Source organism: Marmota flaviventris, chromosome 9, assembly GCF_047511675.1.
Source record: "Marmota flaviventris isolate mMarFla1 chromosome 9, mMarFla1.hap1, whole genome shotgun sequence".
Taxonomy (NCBI): domain Eukaryota; kingdom Metazoa; phylum Chordata; class Mammalia; order Rodentia; family Sciuridae; genus Marmota; species Marmota flaviventris.
Genome location: NC_092506.1, coordinates 80,873,026 through 80,890,955, shown reverse-complemented (window position 1 = coordinate 80,890,955; position 17,930 = coordinate 80,873,026). Strand labels below are relative to the sequence as shown.

The 17,930-nt window shown below is 34.0% G+C and overlaps 1 protein-coding gene across 7 annotated transcripts in view; it reads right to left on the bottom strand.

The window, feature by feature from the left end:
• Cep295 (centrosomal protein 295) overlaps positions 1–17,930 on the bottom strand; it is a 58,213-nt gene that overhangs the window by 26,243 nt on the left and 14,040 nt on the right. For 6 of the 7 annotated variants that reach the window (XM_071616603.1, XM_071616605.1, XM_071616604.1 and 3 more), the window contains exons 6-9: positions 17,740–17,835; positions 6,002–6,142; positions 2,816–2,999; positions 2,230–2,397 (exon numbers count right to left, since the gene is read on the bottom strand). In XM_071616603.1, coding sequence (XP_071472704.1) covers positions 2,230–2,397; positions 2,816–2,999; positions 6,002–6,142; positions 17,740–17,835 — 589 coding nt within the window. Of the gene's footprint in view, positions 1–2,229; positions 2,398–2,815; positions 3,000–6,001; positions 6,143–17,739; positions 17,836–17,930 lie in introns of those variants that run through there. The other variant, XM_071616608.1, reaches the window with a different exon arrangement.

The window sequence follows — 17,930 nt, the reverse complement described above, 5'->3', positions numbered from 1 at the left end:
TCCAATCATAATTCTATAACCAAGAATGATTTTTTTCAACTTAATAAAGGTACCAGAATTCAACTATTTTCCAACAATATGCATGTAACACAAATTCTAAGCTAAGGGTATTTATTATGCTTGTTAAATGATGACAGACTGAATATCTCCTAATTAACCTGTGGGTAAGGTTAGTTTTTGAAATACATGCTGTAAGGTTCTATATACTCTGCACTACAGTATGGTCACAAACATAGGCTACAGAAGAAGACATCACTTTATAACCTTAAGAGAAAATCAATTCCTCCCAAGTTATTCTTGTTACTATCTGGGGAAACTTTCTCTTCCATCTACCTTCATAAAGAGATCCTGTTGGTTATCAAAAAACAAGGTAATAATAATTTAAACATTTGTCCACATAGACTGATAGTAAAATGCTAAAACTCAATACTAAATTAACAATTCTCTATGGAAATTGTGGTGCAAATATATATTTCTTTGGCTTAATAAGGAATAAAATTTAAGAATATCTACAAAAGTTGAAAACTAGCCAACTATATTTCTGTATGACCCACATTTAAAGAACATTTTTTTCTGAGTTATAACTTATTAACAATAAAATGCACAAAACCTAAGTGTACATACAATTTAATGAGTTTTCAGATATGTCTATGTAACACCATCCAGATCATTACATAAAACATTTCCAGAGCCTAGAAGTGTCTTCATACCCATTCCAGTCAACATGCTGTGAAAATAACCACTATTTTAACCTCAAAGCCACAGATTAGTTTTGCTTATTGTTTGTTTTTCAACTTCATAAAACATGGAAATCATATACTTAAGTAATCTTTTCTGGCTATCTTCTTTCAATTACCATCAGTCTGTGATCCATTCATTTTGAAAAATATGGATTAGTTGCTAAAATTTAAAAATAAAGATTTAATAAACAATGAAATTCCTAGATGACTTTTTTTTTTTTTTTTCTTTTAAAGAGACAGCGTCTGTGTTGCCCAGAATGGTTCTGAATTCCTGGGCTCAAGCCCCTCCTGCCTCAGTCTCCTAGCAGCTAGGACTACAGATGTATACCATAATGTCCAGTTCCCTTGCTTTTATGAAAAATGAAAGGATCTGATAACATGAAGTCAGTATCCTAAAATGGAATCTGTAGGAACTGATTTAACTGAAATTTAAGTGGGAACCCTAGAAAGTCAAATGAGTCTCCTAGCAGTCTCCTAGCAGCTAGGACTACAGATGTATACCATAATGTCCAGTTCCCTTGCTTTTATGAAAAATGAAAGGATCTGATAACATGAAGTCAGCATCCTAAAATGGAATCTGTAGGAACTGATTTAACTGAAATTTAAGTGGGAACCCTAGAAAGTCAAATGAGCCCTGAAACCATCTTCCACCCAATTTATGCCAAAGCCAAAATACAGCAACCTTATACTTGTTTGAATAGCAATGTTGGCAGAGAAGAAGACAAGGATAAAGCCTACAGATCCTACCTGAAGAGTCCAATAGGAGACCTACATAAAGGGTTACATCCACAGTGTAGGGTGCAAATGACAAGAAAAGCCTCAATGGCTTTAAACAAGGGTAATACCAGGAGAGACTGGGGGCGGGGGGGGGGGGGGGGAAGAAGGCCATTTAATGAAAAGAATTTGGCCTTTAAAGAGATATGGAAGTAGAAAAAGGAAGTGTTAAACGTAACTCCCATTGGTTTGACTTCGTAACTGCAAACTGTGGTACCATTACTAACTAATATAAGAAAGGTAGGAAGATAAGATGTAGGCAAGAGATAATGATAAATTTATTGCTAGACACTGAGTTTTAAGCCAAACTAAAATAAAGTTCAGGATGTTGGAGATAAGATAAAATTCAGGAGATGAAATTTTGTGCTATTCATCACTATACATGAAGTACCCAGTAGTAATTAAACAAAGGATGATTTTCTAAAATCTAAAAACAAAAGAAATCTGACTCCAGTGACTTCAGAATTGAGCATTTCACTCAATAACCTAAAGAACTCCAAAGTACCTATACATATGAATACAACAGCTTTCCTATCAGGTATATGAAGCAGATCTCTAATGAAAAATATACGAAAACATCATTTCATCTTGCCAACATTCCCATTAGTATTAGAAATTATTTGCATTTAAATTACACCAGATTTTCCTGTTGATAAATGATTCACATTTTTTTTCTGTGAAATATTGTAATAGTCAGCTCAGAAGGTGCTTTTACCGTCTATTTCACTAGGAGATATTATTTCAGCTTCTTTTCCTTGAAGGTTCTCAGTTTCACCTGCATTGTCTTGTTCCATTGAAAGGTCTAGTTCTTCATCTTGGATCTGATCAGTCACAGCAGGCAAAGGCTCTGGTTCAAGGTGCAAAATCAGGTTTCCTTTCACCTCTTTAAAGAAAAATAGACACATGCTTCCATTCCAACATGATTAAAAAGAATTTGGACATAAAATTTTACCTTATTTATTTAGGTATGAGGGATTGAACCCAGGGGTACTTAATCACATTCCCAGCCCTTTTTATATTGTATTTTGAGACAGGGTCTCAGCTGTTTAGAGCCTCCCTAAGTTGCTGAGGCTGGCTTTGAACTCTTGATCCTCCTGCCTCAGACTCTTTGAGTTGCTGGGATTACAGCATGAACTACTGCACCTGGATGATCATAAAATTTTAAAGGCCATCATAGTTTTTTAATCTAAAATATGAAGTCCTCTTTCAAACTGAGAACATTTCCAAACAAAAACTGCTTTATCATCACAAATATTATTTTTGCACCAAAACATTTAAAAGCACTGCTGAAAATATCTTACTCCTGTCTGCATTGTACATATCTTCAAAGGCAAATTCCAGCTCTCTCTGCCAGTCTTCTTTCATTTCATTGCGCTTGTATGGAAGTTCAACTAGTTGTGGTGGCATCTGTGCTACAGTCTGTCTCCTACGTGCCAGGTCCTCTTGTTGTAGCTGTTTGAGTTCTTTCATTAATTTCTCTTGATTCTTTAAGAATGAGGATTAAAACAGCTGAGTCAAACTTTAGATAGTTACATTAACAGTGAGAGGAAAGTGAGAAAACTGGGAGAAAGAGGGCCTGGGGTCTATCCTCTCCCCTACTATTTAACAAATATTTGCTGAATGTCAGTTACTATGAAAAATGCTAGGGGGAAAAAAAAAAAAAAACTCAACCTTTGCTTGGTAGTGAGACAACAAACAACTAGCATTATGTTAATACTATGAGAAGGTGGTACTGGTTAGGTCATAAAGTTTCTGCCAGTTACAGTTCTCCCTTCTGGGGGAAGTCATGAAGTTATTTCTATTTAATTTGTCACAACTCCTGCAATGTACTATGGTCCAATTCTCAATATACCTGTCTCAAGGAAGCACTAAGATCCAGAGTTACTGTGGAATGTGGCTTCTTACTCCACATGCTTATCATTTCTCATGATTAAAGGAGTCTGCATGTATCTAAGGGGTGTGGCTAATATTAAAGTTTAAGTACAGCATTTTAGTGAGGTTATCTAACTGGAATACTGGTGGTATCAGGTAAAGAGGAAAGAGAATGAAGACAGAACTCTCAGTCCTTGGGATGAGAACTTAGATAAAAGTGGGTAAAGGAGAAGTACAAGTAAGAGGACACAACTGCAGCACACAGGTGTGGAGATGAAGGCAGGGAGTATTCAGGAATAGTGAACAGCTCACTATAGCTAAGGCATGGAGAGCAAGGGCGAGTAAAGGCAAAAAGATTAAACTGAGAGGCAGACAGAGGCCAAATACTAGTTCCCACAGACTCCAGCAGGAAGTAAGGCCCCAGAATACAACAGAGTTTGCAGCAAAAAGGGTCAGACAGGGAAAAGGATATCTCTTATTAGCAGTGACATTACACAGCTTTAACCATTCGTATGAAAGAAACATGTTTACAATAGGTAGAGAAGGCCTGCTGCTTAGGTGGTTGTCCAGTGATGATATATACATATTCCTTATTCTTTTGAAAGTTTTAAATATTATGTCATTTGGAGATGACTTTTTTTTTTTTTGCTAAATCTGAAAAGTAATCAAATTATTAACAAATTATCTTCATTTATGATTCAAATCATCTCACTAATTCAAAACTTTTTTAGGGATTGGCTAGCTTCACTTAGCATAATCTGCTCTAATGCCATCCACTTCCCTGCAAATTCTATGATTTTGTCATTTTTTAATGCAGAGTAATACTCCATTGTGTATAAATGCCACAAGCTAGCCAATCCCTAAAAAACAAATGCCAAATGTCTTCTTTGATATAAGGAGAGTAACTAAGAACAGAGTAGGGTCGAAGAGCATGAGAAGAAGATTAACATTAAACAGGGATGAGAGGTGGGAGGGAAAGGGAGAGAGAAGGGAAATTGCATGGAAATGGAAGGAGACTCTCAGGGTTATACAAAATTACATACAAGAGGAAGTGAGGGGAAAGGGAAAAAAATACAAGGGGGAGAAATGAATTACAGTAGAGGGGGTAGAGAGAGAAGAGGGGAGGGGAGGGGAGGGGGGATAGTAGAGGATAGGAAAGGCAGCAGAATACAACAGACACTAGTATGGCAATATGTAAATCAATGGATGTGTAACTGATGTAATTCTGCAATCTGTATATGGGGTAAAAATGGGAGTTCATAACCCACTTGAATCAAAGTGTGAAATATGATATAATTCTGCAACTTGTATTTGGGGTAAAAAATGGGAGTTCATAACCCACTTGAATCAAATGTATGGAAGATGATATGTCATGAGCTTTGTAATGTTTTGAACAACCAATTAAAAAAAAAAAAAAGAACTATGTAATGTTTTGAACAACCAACAATAAAAATTTAAAAAAAAAAACAACTTTTTGATTAAGTGTAATATTCTGGCTCCTTGAAATCTTTACATTATTCTTCTTATATTAATTTATAATGACAATTACCATGATCACTAACATTTACTGTGAGCTTATGAAATTCCATGCACATTTCTAAGAGCTTTACTAAACTCATTTAATCCTCATTACAGAGATGATGACACAGAGCTCAGAGAGATTAAGTAACTTGCCTGAGATCAAACAGTCAAGGAGTAAAGAAGAGAGGTAAATTCAGGCAAACTTATTGTGGGGTCCACTTTCCGAACCACTAAACACTATTGCTCTTATTGAAGAATGTGTTTAATTTATGATTGCTTTTCGTGCTTTTTTCTATAGATTTAAGCCTTAGAAGTATAATAATAATAATTTAGACATTAAGTTATTTTCGTCATAATACACTTTCAGTTGGCAAAAGTCTAAAATTTAAGGTAAAAGATTATAATTTAGTCCAAACCATACAAATAAAACTTTCATAAGATAAGTGTTTAATTTCTACATAAGTGCTTTTAAAAATTCATCCCCAAGGTGGGTATTTAAAATATCCAAACTCAGTAGTCAAATTCAAGAAATAAAATGAGGCTTTTAACAGGACAATTTTTATACTATTTCAGAAATAAGCACTAACTGAACAATAAGTATGACAGAAGAGAAGCTAAAATGATACTATTTCGCAGGTCTACAACAGTCACTTTTTCAAAACTTCTTCAGAGCAAGGACCATGACTTTACCTTTCAATCAATACAATGCAACGTCAGTAAGTGCTTAGCTCAATAAATATTTAATGAATTGAATCCTCAATAAAGCACAAATGCAATTCAAATTATTAAATTAGGAAAATGATTAATTTCTTCTCAGGCTATTTCTGGACTGAACTTAAAAGTAAATTATAAGTAAAATATTTACAGCAATACGATGAAAGTGATAATAGCCTACTCCAACCTGATGTCAAAGTAGGATGGCAAAGGAGGTTAGGAAACAAATCACATGAATCAGAACTATATTTAACACCTTCACACCCCTTACTCATTCACTAATCAGTTCTGCAATGCTATTATAAGCCTATCAGTAGTAGTAGTACCATTAGTAGTAGCAGTAGTAGTAGTAATTATTACAGGTACAATTTAATTCTTACTTGGGCCAAATGGATCTTTTTCATGGCTTGGAAACCCCGTACATGTGCCTTTTCAAACTGCTCCATTCTCTCTTGTGCTGCCTGCTTTTGCAGTTCTTCCAATCGTTTAGCTTCTTTTTCAGCGGCCAAGTGAGCATCTGGCTAGCAGTCAATCAGTAACATTTTAGACTGACTTTAGATAATTTTTTATAAAAGTGTGAAACAAAATAATTTAACAGCAAAAAATTTATAATCATGTTTTTTACTTACATAAAATTACACTGTTAAGAAGAGCTGTTTTTAAATGCCCACAAGAATCAATAGCATGTATTTAGTGTTTATTTATCCAAGCACATTTTTTCCATCATATTTATTTATTTTTTGGTAGCGCTGGGGATTGAACCCAGGGCCTTGTGCATGCGAGGCAAGCACGTTACCAACTGAGCTATATCCCCAGCCCATCATTTTTAAGTTAAAAAATTACATTAAAATGACAATGTTGAAAGGTTTCACAAATATGATAAAGAAACCAAATGACAAACATCCAAAGTCATGTAAGTAATATAAAGAAAGGGATTTGTCTGGGTTTTTTTTTTTCTTTTTTTTTTTTTAGCAAACATCTGCTACTTAGCTTTGGTCTAGGAAAAACTAAAATACTAACTTTAATATAAATTCTGGCTTCCTAGATCTAATGTATAGCAATTATTATGCCATTGTATAGCCAATCACCATCTCATTAACATAACAATAGTAATATAACCTGGATTTACTTGTATTATCTGAAAACCATGATCAATATATGTAATCATTTTAAATGTACCAGGTCAAAGGAGGAATTGAACCCAGGGCACTGAACTATATCCCCAGTCCTTTTCTAATTTCTTATATGGAGACAGGGTCTTGCTAAGTTGCTCAGGCTGCCCTAAAACTTGTGATCCTCCTGCCTCAGTCTCCCGTTTTCTGGAATTACAGGTGTGAACCAACATGCCTGCTAGCTCAGGGCTAACATCTTTATATATTTTATATGTTGAAATTCTATCAGTAAATCAAAACAATAACAAACTTTATATGTATAACTAAAAACTCTCATATAGTGGGAAAAACAGATTAAAAAAACTGATGACTAGTAAGAAAGAATATACTGGACAAACAAGTTTAATAAAAATATCTTTCACCTTTGAGTAAATATTTACGCAAACCTAAATAATACGAGGCAGAACAAAAACGAATAAAAAGTATAATCTCCATAGAATTATTTAGTGTAATAACATGCAAAACATTGAACAAAAATAACCTTTGAGAACATATTATTCCTTTGAGGTCAGGAAATTTTCAAGAAAAAAATTGCTTAGGAATTCTTCAGACTCTTGAGAATGAATTAAAAGCAGAATGTCAATTTTGGTAAACCAAAATTTTAAGAACGGAAAACCTTACAAATAGCATATAACATGAACAATAAATATACCTGATCTAAAGAGAAAATAACTAGGGAGGCTAGTTATAGCATTCCTTGGTATATATCCTAAAGAATTAAAGTCAGCATACTCTAGCAACACAGGCACAGACATGTTTATAGCAACAGAATTCACAATAGCCAAATTATGGGAACCAGTCTAGGTGTCTGTCAATGAATGAATGGATTCAGAAAATGTGGCATACAGAATGGAGTTTTATTCACCAATTAAATGAAATTATGTAATCTACAGGAAAATGGTGGAACTTGAGAGCTTTATAACAAGCAAGCAAATAAGCCAAACTCAGAAGGTCATGGGTCATGTTTTCTCTCATATGTAGAAGTTAAAGAAAAAAGGAAAAAAAAAAAAAATGGGTGGGGGGGACTCTCAAGAAAATAGAGACTAGCAGAGTTGAAGGGGACCAGGGGGAGAAAGGAGAGGGAAAGGGGAGATCCTGGGAAATGAAATTAACCAAATTATGTTATGTACATGTTTAAACATGTCACAATGAATCCCACTATTACATATAATTATAATGCAACAATAATTTTTTTTTTTTTTTTTAATTAAGGAGGTTGTGGGTCTAGGTTAGTGGTAGAATTCTTGCCTACCATGCACAAGGCCCTAGGTTCAAACCCCAGCACCGAAAAAAATAAAATTTATGATCCCCAAACAATTTTTGTTCTTAGTCACCAAATTTCAAAACGAGGCTTTACAAGAATACTTTAGGAAGAAAGACCCCTATAGAAAATTTAAACAAAAATCTGAATTATTGTTAGATTTCATTTTTAGTGGATGCAGGTGAAAAATGTGAAATTTGCTAAACTATGAAAACCACTCAAAAAGATATTTCTGAAAAATTTTTTCATGAGTTATAATCTGTAGTGCAAAAAAAAAAAAAGCAAAGCAGTTTAATAAATACATTTTTCATCTTGTCCATCAGTTATTTGGATAGAAGTCTTTTTAAGTATGATAGCATGGCAAACTATCATACTTAAATCTGATAAATTAAATACGATATTGTACTTAAACACAGAAAACAGCTATTTCTGCTTCATTTCTCCACAGACATTTCTGTGTCACAGAAAACAAAATAATGGATGAGGCTAGAAAAGTACTTTTGGACTCATATTTTGAAAAAGTGTACACAATTTTCATTGACAAAAGAGAGAAATATAAAGGCCAACATATTATATTTTGTTAATTGGTGTGTACTGAAAATGAATAAGTAAACATAACAGAGAATTACTGACTTGAAGTAGGAGCATGGCAGGCTAATGTCATTATTCTTTTCCAGCAAAAGACAAATTTAATGATACGAAGGTTTGGAACTGCTGTTTCAGAATATCAAAAAAATTCCACAATATCAACTCTTATAAGTTAAAAAGGCATACTGAACAAACAAAAGCAGTTTATTTATTAAAAAAAAACTCCAGAAGAAAAATACTCAAACATCTATGACAATAATACACAAATTTTTTATTATACTTGCTGTTAAGATCAGAACATTCTATTCCAGAGCAGATGCTAAATTATTATACATGTGAGGTAAAGATGAAAATTCAGAGATGATTTTATCTTGAAAGCAAAGCTCATTGCTTGTTGTTACTTTTTAAATCCAAGATTTAAGAACAGATTTTTACCTAAGTGAGGGAGTAAAGCAGCAATAAAATATCAGAATAAAAACTGTAAAATCATCAATCTATTCTGAAAATATTCAGAGAGCATCTTCTTTAATCAGTACAAAATGCTCTGGCTGGGGTACTACTGTTATGAAACTCTTTTAACTTCTGGTCCAATCTTTAAAAAGTCCAGAAATTGAAGAGGAAAGAGGTCTAGCTAATATCAAAAAGGCAAGCTTAATGACTTAATCTAACATTATCACTTATGTTGATGAAGACAGGAGAAAAATCTTTCTTCATCAATCTCAACTAAAAGGAAACATCTATTTAAAACTGCAAAAATGCAGTATAGAAACAAAGAGGGCAAGTTAGCAACAGACTAGTTATTACACCTGTATTACAATGACATTGAAAACATAATTATATTTTGTATAATTTTTAAATAAATCTCAATTCTCAGGGGTTCATTCTATGATGATGATATGCATGCTAGGTATTAACTGAGCATGGTTAACACTTGCTACTAAGCAGTCAACCAAAATGTACATTTGTTGCATTTTAAACTCCACACAAATACTCTACTGATACCTTATTTTCCTAGTGACCAAAAGTATTCAGCAGAAATATTAAAATCCACTATTACAAAGAATTAATAATTATAATAATAACAATATATCATTTATCACTCTTAAGATTGGCAGCTATTTTTAAACCATAGTATTCTATGCAGGCAATGGTATGGTAAGACAACCATTTTCATATTACTGATATTTTTAAAAAAGACAATTTACTATCAAAAGTTCTTCATGATTATGTAACAAGAACATGGCAAGTAAGCTTCAGAGGACATACAGGGTCTGACCATTTCCCTTTTGGAAACTGTATAACTACAAAATAATGTGGAGAGGCAAGATGGTGGAGATGAGCTAAGCAGCAGTTCCAGATTTCCTCACAGCACAAATGGGAGGCACAGAAGGAAAAGCAAAATTAAGAGAATTTTACCATAGGTATATACCTGAACTTGAGGAACAGCAGTGATCAACTTCAATAACTTTTATTCTTATAAGGTTGAATATATTGAGGCCTTGGCCAGAAGCAACTATAGCAAATAGGCTCAGAGGCATTGTTTAAAGCTGGGCTGATATTGGGATCAGCAGAAATCACACAGTGAATTAAAATACCATTTTCTGGATATTCACCCAATACAGGGATCTTAAGAAGTTCAAAAAGTAGTCCTTCACTTAAAAAAGGAGTCATAACCATACTGATAATGTGTAGACATACAAACAATATGAAAATAAAAGGGAACAAAACACCCCAAACAACCCAAATGCCTCAATAACAGACTTTATTGACACCACAATGGAAGAAATGTCAAAAGGAATTTAGAAAAGTTCATAGTTAAACTGTACTATTAGGTAAAAGATGATTTGGGAGTGAAATCAAGAAAAATACAAGAAGTCAAAGATCACTTCACTAAGGAAATAGACATTCTGAAAAACAACCAATCAGAAATCCTTAAGATGAAGGAATCAATAAACCAAATTAAAAATTCAATGAAAAGCATCACAAATAGACTAGACCACTCTGAAGATAGATTTTCAGACCTTGAAAACAAAGTATATAATCTAGAAAATAAAGCTGACCACAGAGAAAAGATGTTAAGAGACCATGAACAGGGCTGGGGATGTGGCTCAAGCGGTAGCGCGCTCGCCTGGCATGCGTGCGGCCTGGGTTCGATCCTCAGCACCACATACAAACAATGATGTTGTGTCCGCCAAAAACTGAAAAATAAATATTAAAAAATTCTCTCTCTCTCTCTCTTTAAAAAAAAAAAAAAAGAGAGACCATGAACAGAATAATCAAAAATACGGGATAATATTAAAAGATCAAATTTAAGATTCGTCAGGATAGATGAGGGCTTTGAAATACAAACTGAAAGAACACAATAATATCAGGAAATTTCCCAAACCTTAAGAATGCAATGTAAATTCAAATGAAGGAGGCACAGGACTCCAAATATACAAAATTACATCAGATCTGCTCCAAGGCACATTATGATGAAAATACCTAACATACAAAATAAGGATAGAATTTTAAAATTCCTAGATAAAAAAGACTGGCACATTTAGAGGGAAACCAATCCAGATTTCAACTAATTTCTCAACCTAGACCCTAAAAGCTAGATGGTCTTGGAATAATATACCAAGCTCTGAAAGAATATGGACGCCAACCAAGAATACTACACCCAGAAAAAGTAAGCTTTAGAATTGAAGATGAAATAAAAACCTTCCATGATAAACAAAAGCTAAAAGAATTTACAACTAAAAAGCCTACACTACAAAACATACTCAATAAACTAGTCCATGAAGAAGCAATCAAAAATAAACGTGAAAAGCAGAACAGAGAAGAAATATACTAGGAGAACAGTCAAGTAAAGGAGAATCAAATTCAATTTAAGCACTACAAATAAACCAAAATGACAGGAAATAAAAAACATAACTCAATAATAACACTGAATGTAAACGGTCTGAACTCTTCAACTAAGACATAGGTTGGCAGTTTGGATTTAAAAAAAAAAAGAAAGAAAGAAAAAGAAAAACCAATAATAAGCTGTCTCCAAAGGGACTCACCTCAAAGGCAAAGACATCCACATACTGAAAGTGAAAGATGGAGAAAAAACCATACCATTCACATTGATCTTGTAAACAAGCAGGGTCACTATTCTCATATCAGATAAAGTGGACTTCAAGCCAAAATTAATCAGAAGAAACAAAGAAGGTCATTTCATTCTGCTTAAGGGAATCACACAAGACATAATGATTGTAAATACTTATGCCCCAAACAACAGAGCTTCTACATATAACAAACAAATCCTTCTAAATGTTAAAAATCAAATAGACCACAACACAATAATACTGGGTGACTTCAACACACCTATGTCATCACTGGATTGATCATCCAAACTAAATAAAGATGCTACAAAACTAAAATTTTTACAATGAATTTTAACAGACATATATAGAATATTTTATCCATCAATGACTGAATACACCTTCTTCTCAGCAGCTCATGGATTCTTCTCTTAAATAGACCATATTGAGGCCACAAAGCAACTCTCAGCAAATACAAAAAAATAGAGATGATTCCCTGCATTCTATCAGATCATTATGGAATGAAATTAGAAATCAATAATAAGATAAAAAGTAGAAATCACACTAACATGTGGATACTAAAATAGTACACTTTTGAATGATGAATAGATAGTAGAAGAAATCAGGAGAAAAATAAACTAAATGAGAATAATGATACAACATATCAAAATGTCTAGGACACTATAAAAGCAGTTCTAAGAGGAAAGTTCATAGCACTAAGTTCATACATTAAAATAGAAAGATATCAAACAAACAATCTAACATTACATCTCAAGGCTCTAGAGAAAGAACAAATGAACACCAAAATTAGTAGATGAGAAATAATTAAAATCAGAGCTAGGGGCTAGGCTCAAGTGGTAGAGCGTTCACCTAGCACATGTGAGACAGTATGTTTGATCCTCAGCACCATACAGAAACAAAATAAAGATAAAAAAAAAAAATCAGAGCTAAAAATCAAGGAAATTGAGATTGAAAAAAACAAAAGTCAAAATATCAATAAAACAAAAGATGGTTTTTGGAAAGAGTAAACAAAACAGATAAACCCTTAGCTAAGCTAACCAAAAGAAAGACTGAAAAACTCAGTTATTAAAATCCATGATGAAATGGAAATATCACCATAGACACTACTGAAATCTATAGGATTATTAGAAACTATTTTGAAAAAATTTATACTCCAACAAGCTACAAAATCTTGAACACACTGACAAATTCCTAGAGACATCTGACCCACCCAAATCAAACCTAGAGAATGCAGACAATTCAAACAGATCAATTTCAGGTAATGAAACTGAAGAAGCATCAAAAGACTACCAACAAAGGAAAACCCAGGACTAGATGGATTCTCAGCTGAATTCTATTAGACCTTTAAAGAAGAACTAATAGCAATCCTCCTCAAATTATTCCATGAAATAGAAAAGGAGGGAATTCTTCCAAACTCATTCTATAAAGCCAATATCACCCTGATGCCAAAATAGACAAAGCCACACCAAAGAAAGAAAGCTTTACATCAATACTCTTGATGAACACAGATGCAAAAATTCTTAATACTGGCAAACTGCATACAAAAACACATAAAAAGATAGAGCACCATGATCAAGTGGGGTTCATCCAAGGGGTGCAAGATTAGCTCAACATACAAAAATCAATAACTGTATTCCACCACATAAATAAACACAAAAATCACATTATTGTCTCAACAGATACAGAAAATGCATTTGACAAAATACAGCATCCATTCATGTATAAAACACTAGAAAAACTAGAGACAGAAGAAACAAAAGTTGTAAAGGATATATAAGACAAACTCAGGGCCAACATTATTCTGAATGGAGAAAAATTGAAAGCATTCCTTCTAAAAACAAGAACAAGACAGAGATGCTCACTTTTACCACCTCTATTCAACACAGTCCTTGAAACTCTAGCCACAGCAATTAGGCAAGAAAAGAAAATTAAAGGGATATGAATAGGAAAAGAAGAGCTTAAACAATCTCCAAGGACATGATCCTATTATTCAGAAGATCCAAAAAGCTCTAAAAGAAAACTTCTAGAACTCATAAGTGAATTCAGCAAAGTAGCAGGATACAAAATCAACACATAAATCAACCACTTTCCTATACTCTAATGGTGAATCTACTGAGAAAGAAATTAGAAAAACCATCCTAATCACAATAACCTCAAAAAAGAAAAACAACTTGGGAATCAATCTAACAAAAGAGGTAAAGGACCTCTTCAATAAAAACTATAGAACCCTAAGAAAGAGAATGAAGAAGACTATAGAAGATGGATAGAACTCCCATGTTCTTGGATAGGTAGAATTAGTCTTATCAAAATGGCCATAGTATGGTAATGGTTTGGATATAAGATGTCCCCCAAAAGTTCCTGTGTGAGACATGCAAGAAGGTTTAGAGGAGAAATGATTGGGTTATGACAGCCTTAACCCCAGCACTAATTCAATCCCATGATGGGATTAACCAAGCGATAATTTAAGATGGATAAGGTGTGCCTAGAGGAGATGGTCACTGGGGGTGAGACTTTGGGGTATATATTTTTTATGTGCCAAGTGGTCTCCCTCTGCTTTCTGATCATCATGTGAGCCACTTCCCTCCATCTCACACTCTTTTGTCATGATGCCTTACTTCAAGTCCCAAGAAATGAACCCAGCTGTTTATGGACTGAGACCTGTGAAACCTTAAGCCCTAAAATTCACTTTTCCTCCTCTAAAATTGTTCTTCAGGTCCTTTAGTCACAGCAGTGAAAAAGCTGACTAAAACGACTACCAAAAGCACTATACAGATTCAAGGCAATTCCCATCAAAATTCCAGTGATGTTCTTCATAGAAATAGAAAAAGCAGTCATGAAATTCATTTGGAAACATAAGAGGCCCAGAATAGCCAAAGCAATCCTCAGCAAGCAAAAAGAAGTAAGAGGCATCAAAATATCAGACTGTAAATTATAAAACAGAGCTATAGTAATAAAAAGAGCATGTTATTGGCACCAGAACAGGCATTAAGACCAACGGAATACAAGACACAGAGACAAACCCACATAAATACAGTTATCTCATACTTGATAAAGGTGCCATAAACATTCATAGGAGAAGAAAAAGCCTTTTTAGCAAATGGTGCTGGGAAAACTGGAAATACATAATGAAATTTACCCTGCATACAACTAAACTCAAGGTAGATCAAAGACCTAGGAATTAGACCAGACATACTGCACCTGCTAAAAGAAAACATAGGACCAACACTCCAATATATGAGCTCAGGAACTGACCTCCTTAACAAGACTCCTAAAGGGTAAGAAGTAAAATAAAAACTCAATAAATGAGACGGTATCAAATTAAAAATCTTCTTCATAGCAAAGGAAACAAGAGCACAAAGAAACAGCCTACAGAATGAGAGGAAATCTTTGCCACTTTCTTCTCAGAAAGGTTTTAATATCCAGGATATACAAAGAAACAGACTTCTCAAAAGAAGAAATACCAGGCCGGGTGCAATGGCGCACACCTATAATCCCAGCAGCTCAGGTGGCTGAGGCAGGAGGATCACAAGTTCAAAGCCAGCCTCAGCAATTCAGCAAGACCGTCTCTAAACAAAATATAAAAAAATGCTGGGGATGTGACTCAGTGGTTAAGTGCCCCTGATACCAAAAAAAAGAAGAAGAAATACAGTCAACAAATCTATGAAAAAAATGTTCAATATCCCTAGCTATTAGAGAAACTCAAATTAAAACAATACTGAGATTTCATTTCACTCTAGCCAGAATGACAATTATCAAGAATACAAATAATAAATACAGGCAAGGATGTGGGGAAAAGGGCACACTCATACATTATTGGTGGGACCGCAAATTGTTGCAACCACTATGGAAAGCAGTATGGATATACCTCAAAAAACTAGGAATGGAACTACCATTTGACCTGGTTATACCACTCTTCAGTATATATCTAAAGGAGTTAAAGTCAACATACTACAGGGATGCAGCCACATCAGTGTTTATAGCAGCACAATTCACAATAGCTAAACTATGAAGTCAACCTAGGTGCCCTTAAATAGATGAATAGAAAAAAAAAAAAAGGTGGAGGTGGGGTTGTGGCTCAGGAATAGAGCTCTAGCCTAGCATTCAAGAGGCACAGGGTTCAATCCTCAGCACCACATAAAAATAAAGAAATGTGGTATATATACACGATGGAAATTATGACATTTGCCAGTAAATAGATGGATCTGGAGACTATTATGCTAAGTGAAATAAGTCAACCCCCAAACAACAAAAGTCAAATGTTTTTTTTTGTTTGTTTAAAGTTTTAATTCCAATTCAATCAGAATTTATTCAGCAGGAGTTTCATTTTTTAGGATTTTTTTTTTTTTTTTTTTTGTACTGGGGATTGAACCTAGGGCTTTGCGCAAGCTCGACAAGTGCTCTGTCACTGAGCTACATCCACAGCCACAGCTCCAGAGTTGTTTCACTTTTTTTTTTTTTTATATTTATTTTTTAGATGTAGATGGACACAACACAATGCCTTTATTTTTATGTGGTGCTGAGGATCGAACCCAGGTCCCGCCCGTGCTAGGCGAGAGCTCTACCACTGAGCCACAATCCCAGCCCCCATTTTTTTTTTTTTTTTTCTGATATGTGGAAGCTAATCTACAATAAGACAGGTGAGGGTTTAGGATAAAAGTCCAGTGAAGTAGAAAACGGAAATAAAGAGAAGGGAGGGGGTATGGGAAAAAGAAAGACAGCAGAATGAATCTGACATAACTTTCCTGTGCATATATGAGTATACCACAGGGAATTTCACCAATGTGTCCAAACACAAGAAATTGATTTAAAAAAAAATAATAACTATGGGTAAATAGCAGAAAGATCAGTAGAGGGAAGGGAGCGGGGGATGGGGGAGAGAAGAGGAAGGAGAAATACTGAGGACTGAATTAGAATAAGATACATTCCATGCTTGTATAATTATGTTGAAATGGATTCTTCTGTCATATACAGCAAAAAAGAATCAATAAAATAAAAATAAAAGGCAATTTAATTACCTATATCAACTGTTATACAGTTTGGAAATAATTACTCTTCTAGGGATCTATTTGCAATATAAAATCAGATGTGGATATAAATAGTATAAGATAATTATGTTTACATCATTTATAGAAGCAAGTAAACCAAAATAACATAGGAATGATTTTTAAAATTCTATAATAAACTATTAAATGGCTATTATAAATCATGTTTTTAGCCAGATGTGATGCACCCATGACTAGTGAAGCTGAGGCAGGATTCCAAGTTTGAGACCAGTCTCAACAACTTAGTAAGATCCATTTCAAAATAAACAGTAATAGGACTAGGGATATAGATTAGTGATAAAGTACCCAATCCCCAGAATTGCAAAAACAATATTTTTAAAAGTGTGTGTAAGCCAGCTACAATGGCACATGCCTCTAATCCCAGCTGTTTGGGAGGCTAAGGCAGGAGAATCGCAAATTCAATGACAGCCTCAGCAATTTAGCAAGGCCCTGAGCAACTTACCAAGACCCTGTTTCAAAATTAAAAATAAAAAGGACTGGGGATATGGCTCAGTGGTAAAGGGACCTTGGTTCAAATCCCATGGGGGGACATATGTATATGTTTATAAAGACAAATTAATGAATTAAATATATTAACCATACTACCCTTTGGTCATGGAATCATTGGTACTTTCCCTAATTAACACTTACGTGCATAGTTCCAAATTTTTTCACAGAGAGCATATATTTATTACTTTATATAAAAAAGTTTTTAAAATCCACCATTTTAAAAGATAGCCATTTAAATAGCTATCTACTTTCTTTTATTCATATAAAAACACTGCATATCTGACATGAAAATCCAAAACATACTTACATGATTTTGATCATTATTGTCCTAGTATTATTAGTAGAATTATTCAAATTTTTGAAATCTGGCAAAACCAGACACAGAACCAAAATAGAAATGAATTCAGTGAACACAAATAATAAAGTGAGAGTATGAATAAACAATAAGTCAATCACCTGCTTTGTGACCATCTCTCTATTCACAAGAGTAGAAATATGATGGTAGGTAGAACTACTGGTTTTCATTGAAGAAATTCTTTTTACTTCAATGTTCTGAAACACAAACATAAAAAAGAGAGCTTAGGTTAAAAGCATTAATTTTCACTTAACGCTGGATCCAATGTAAAAACAAACACAAAAACAACTTG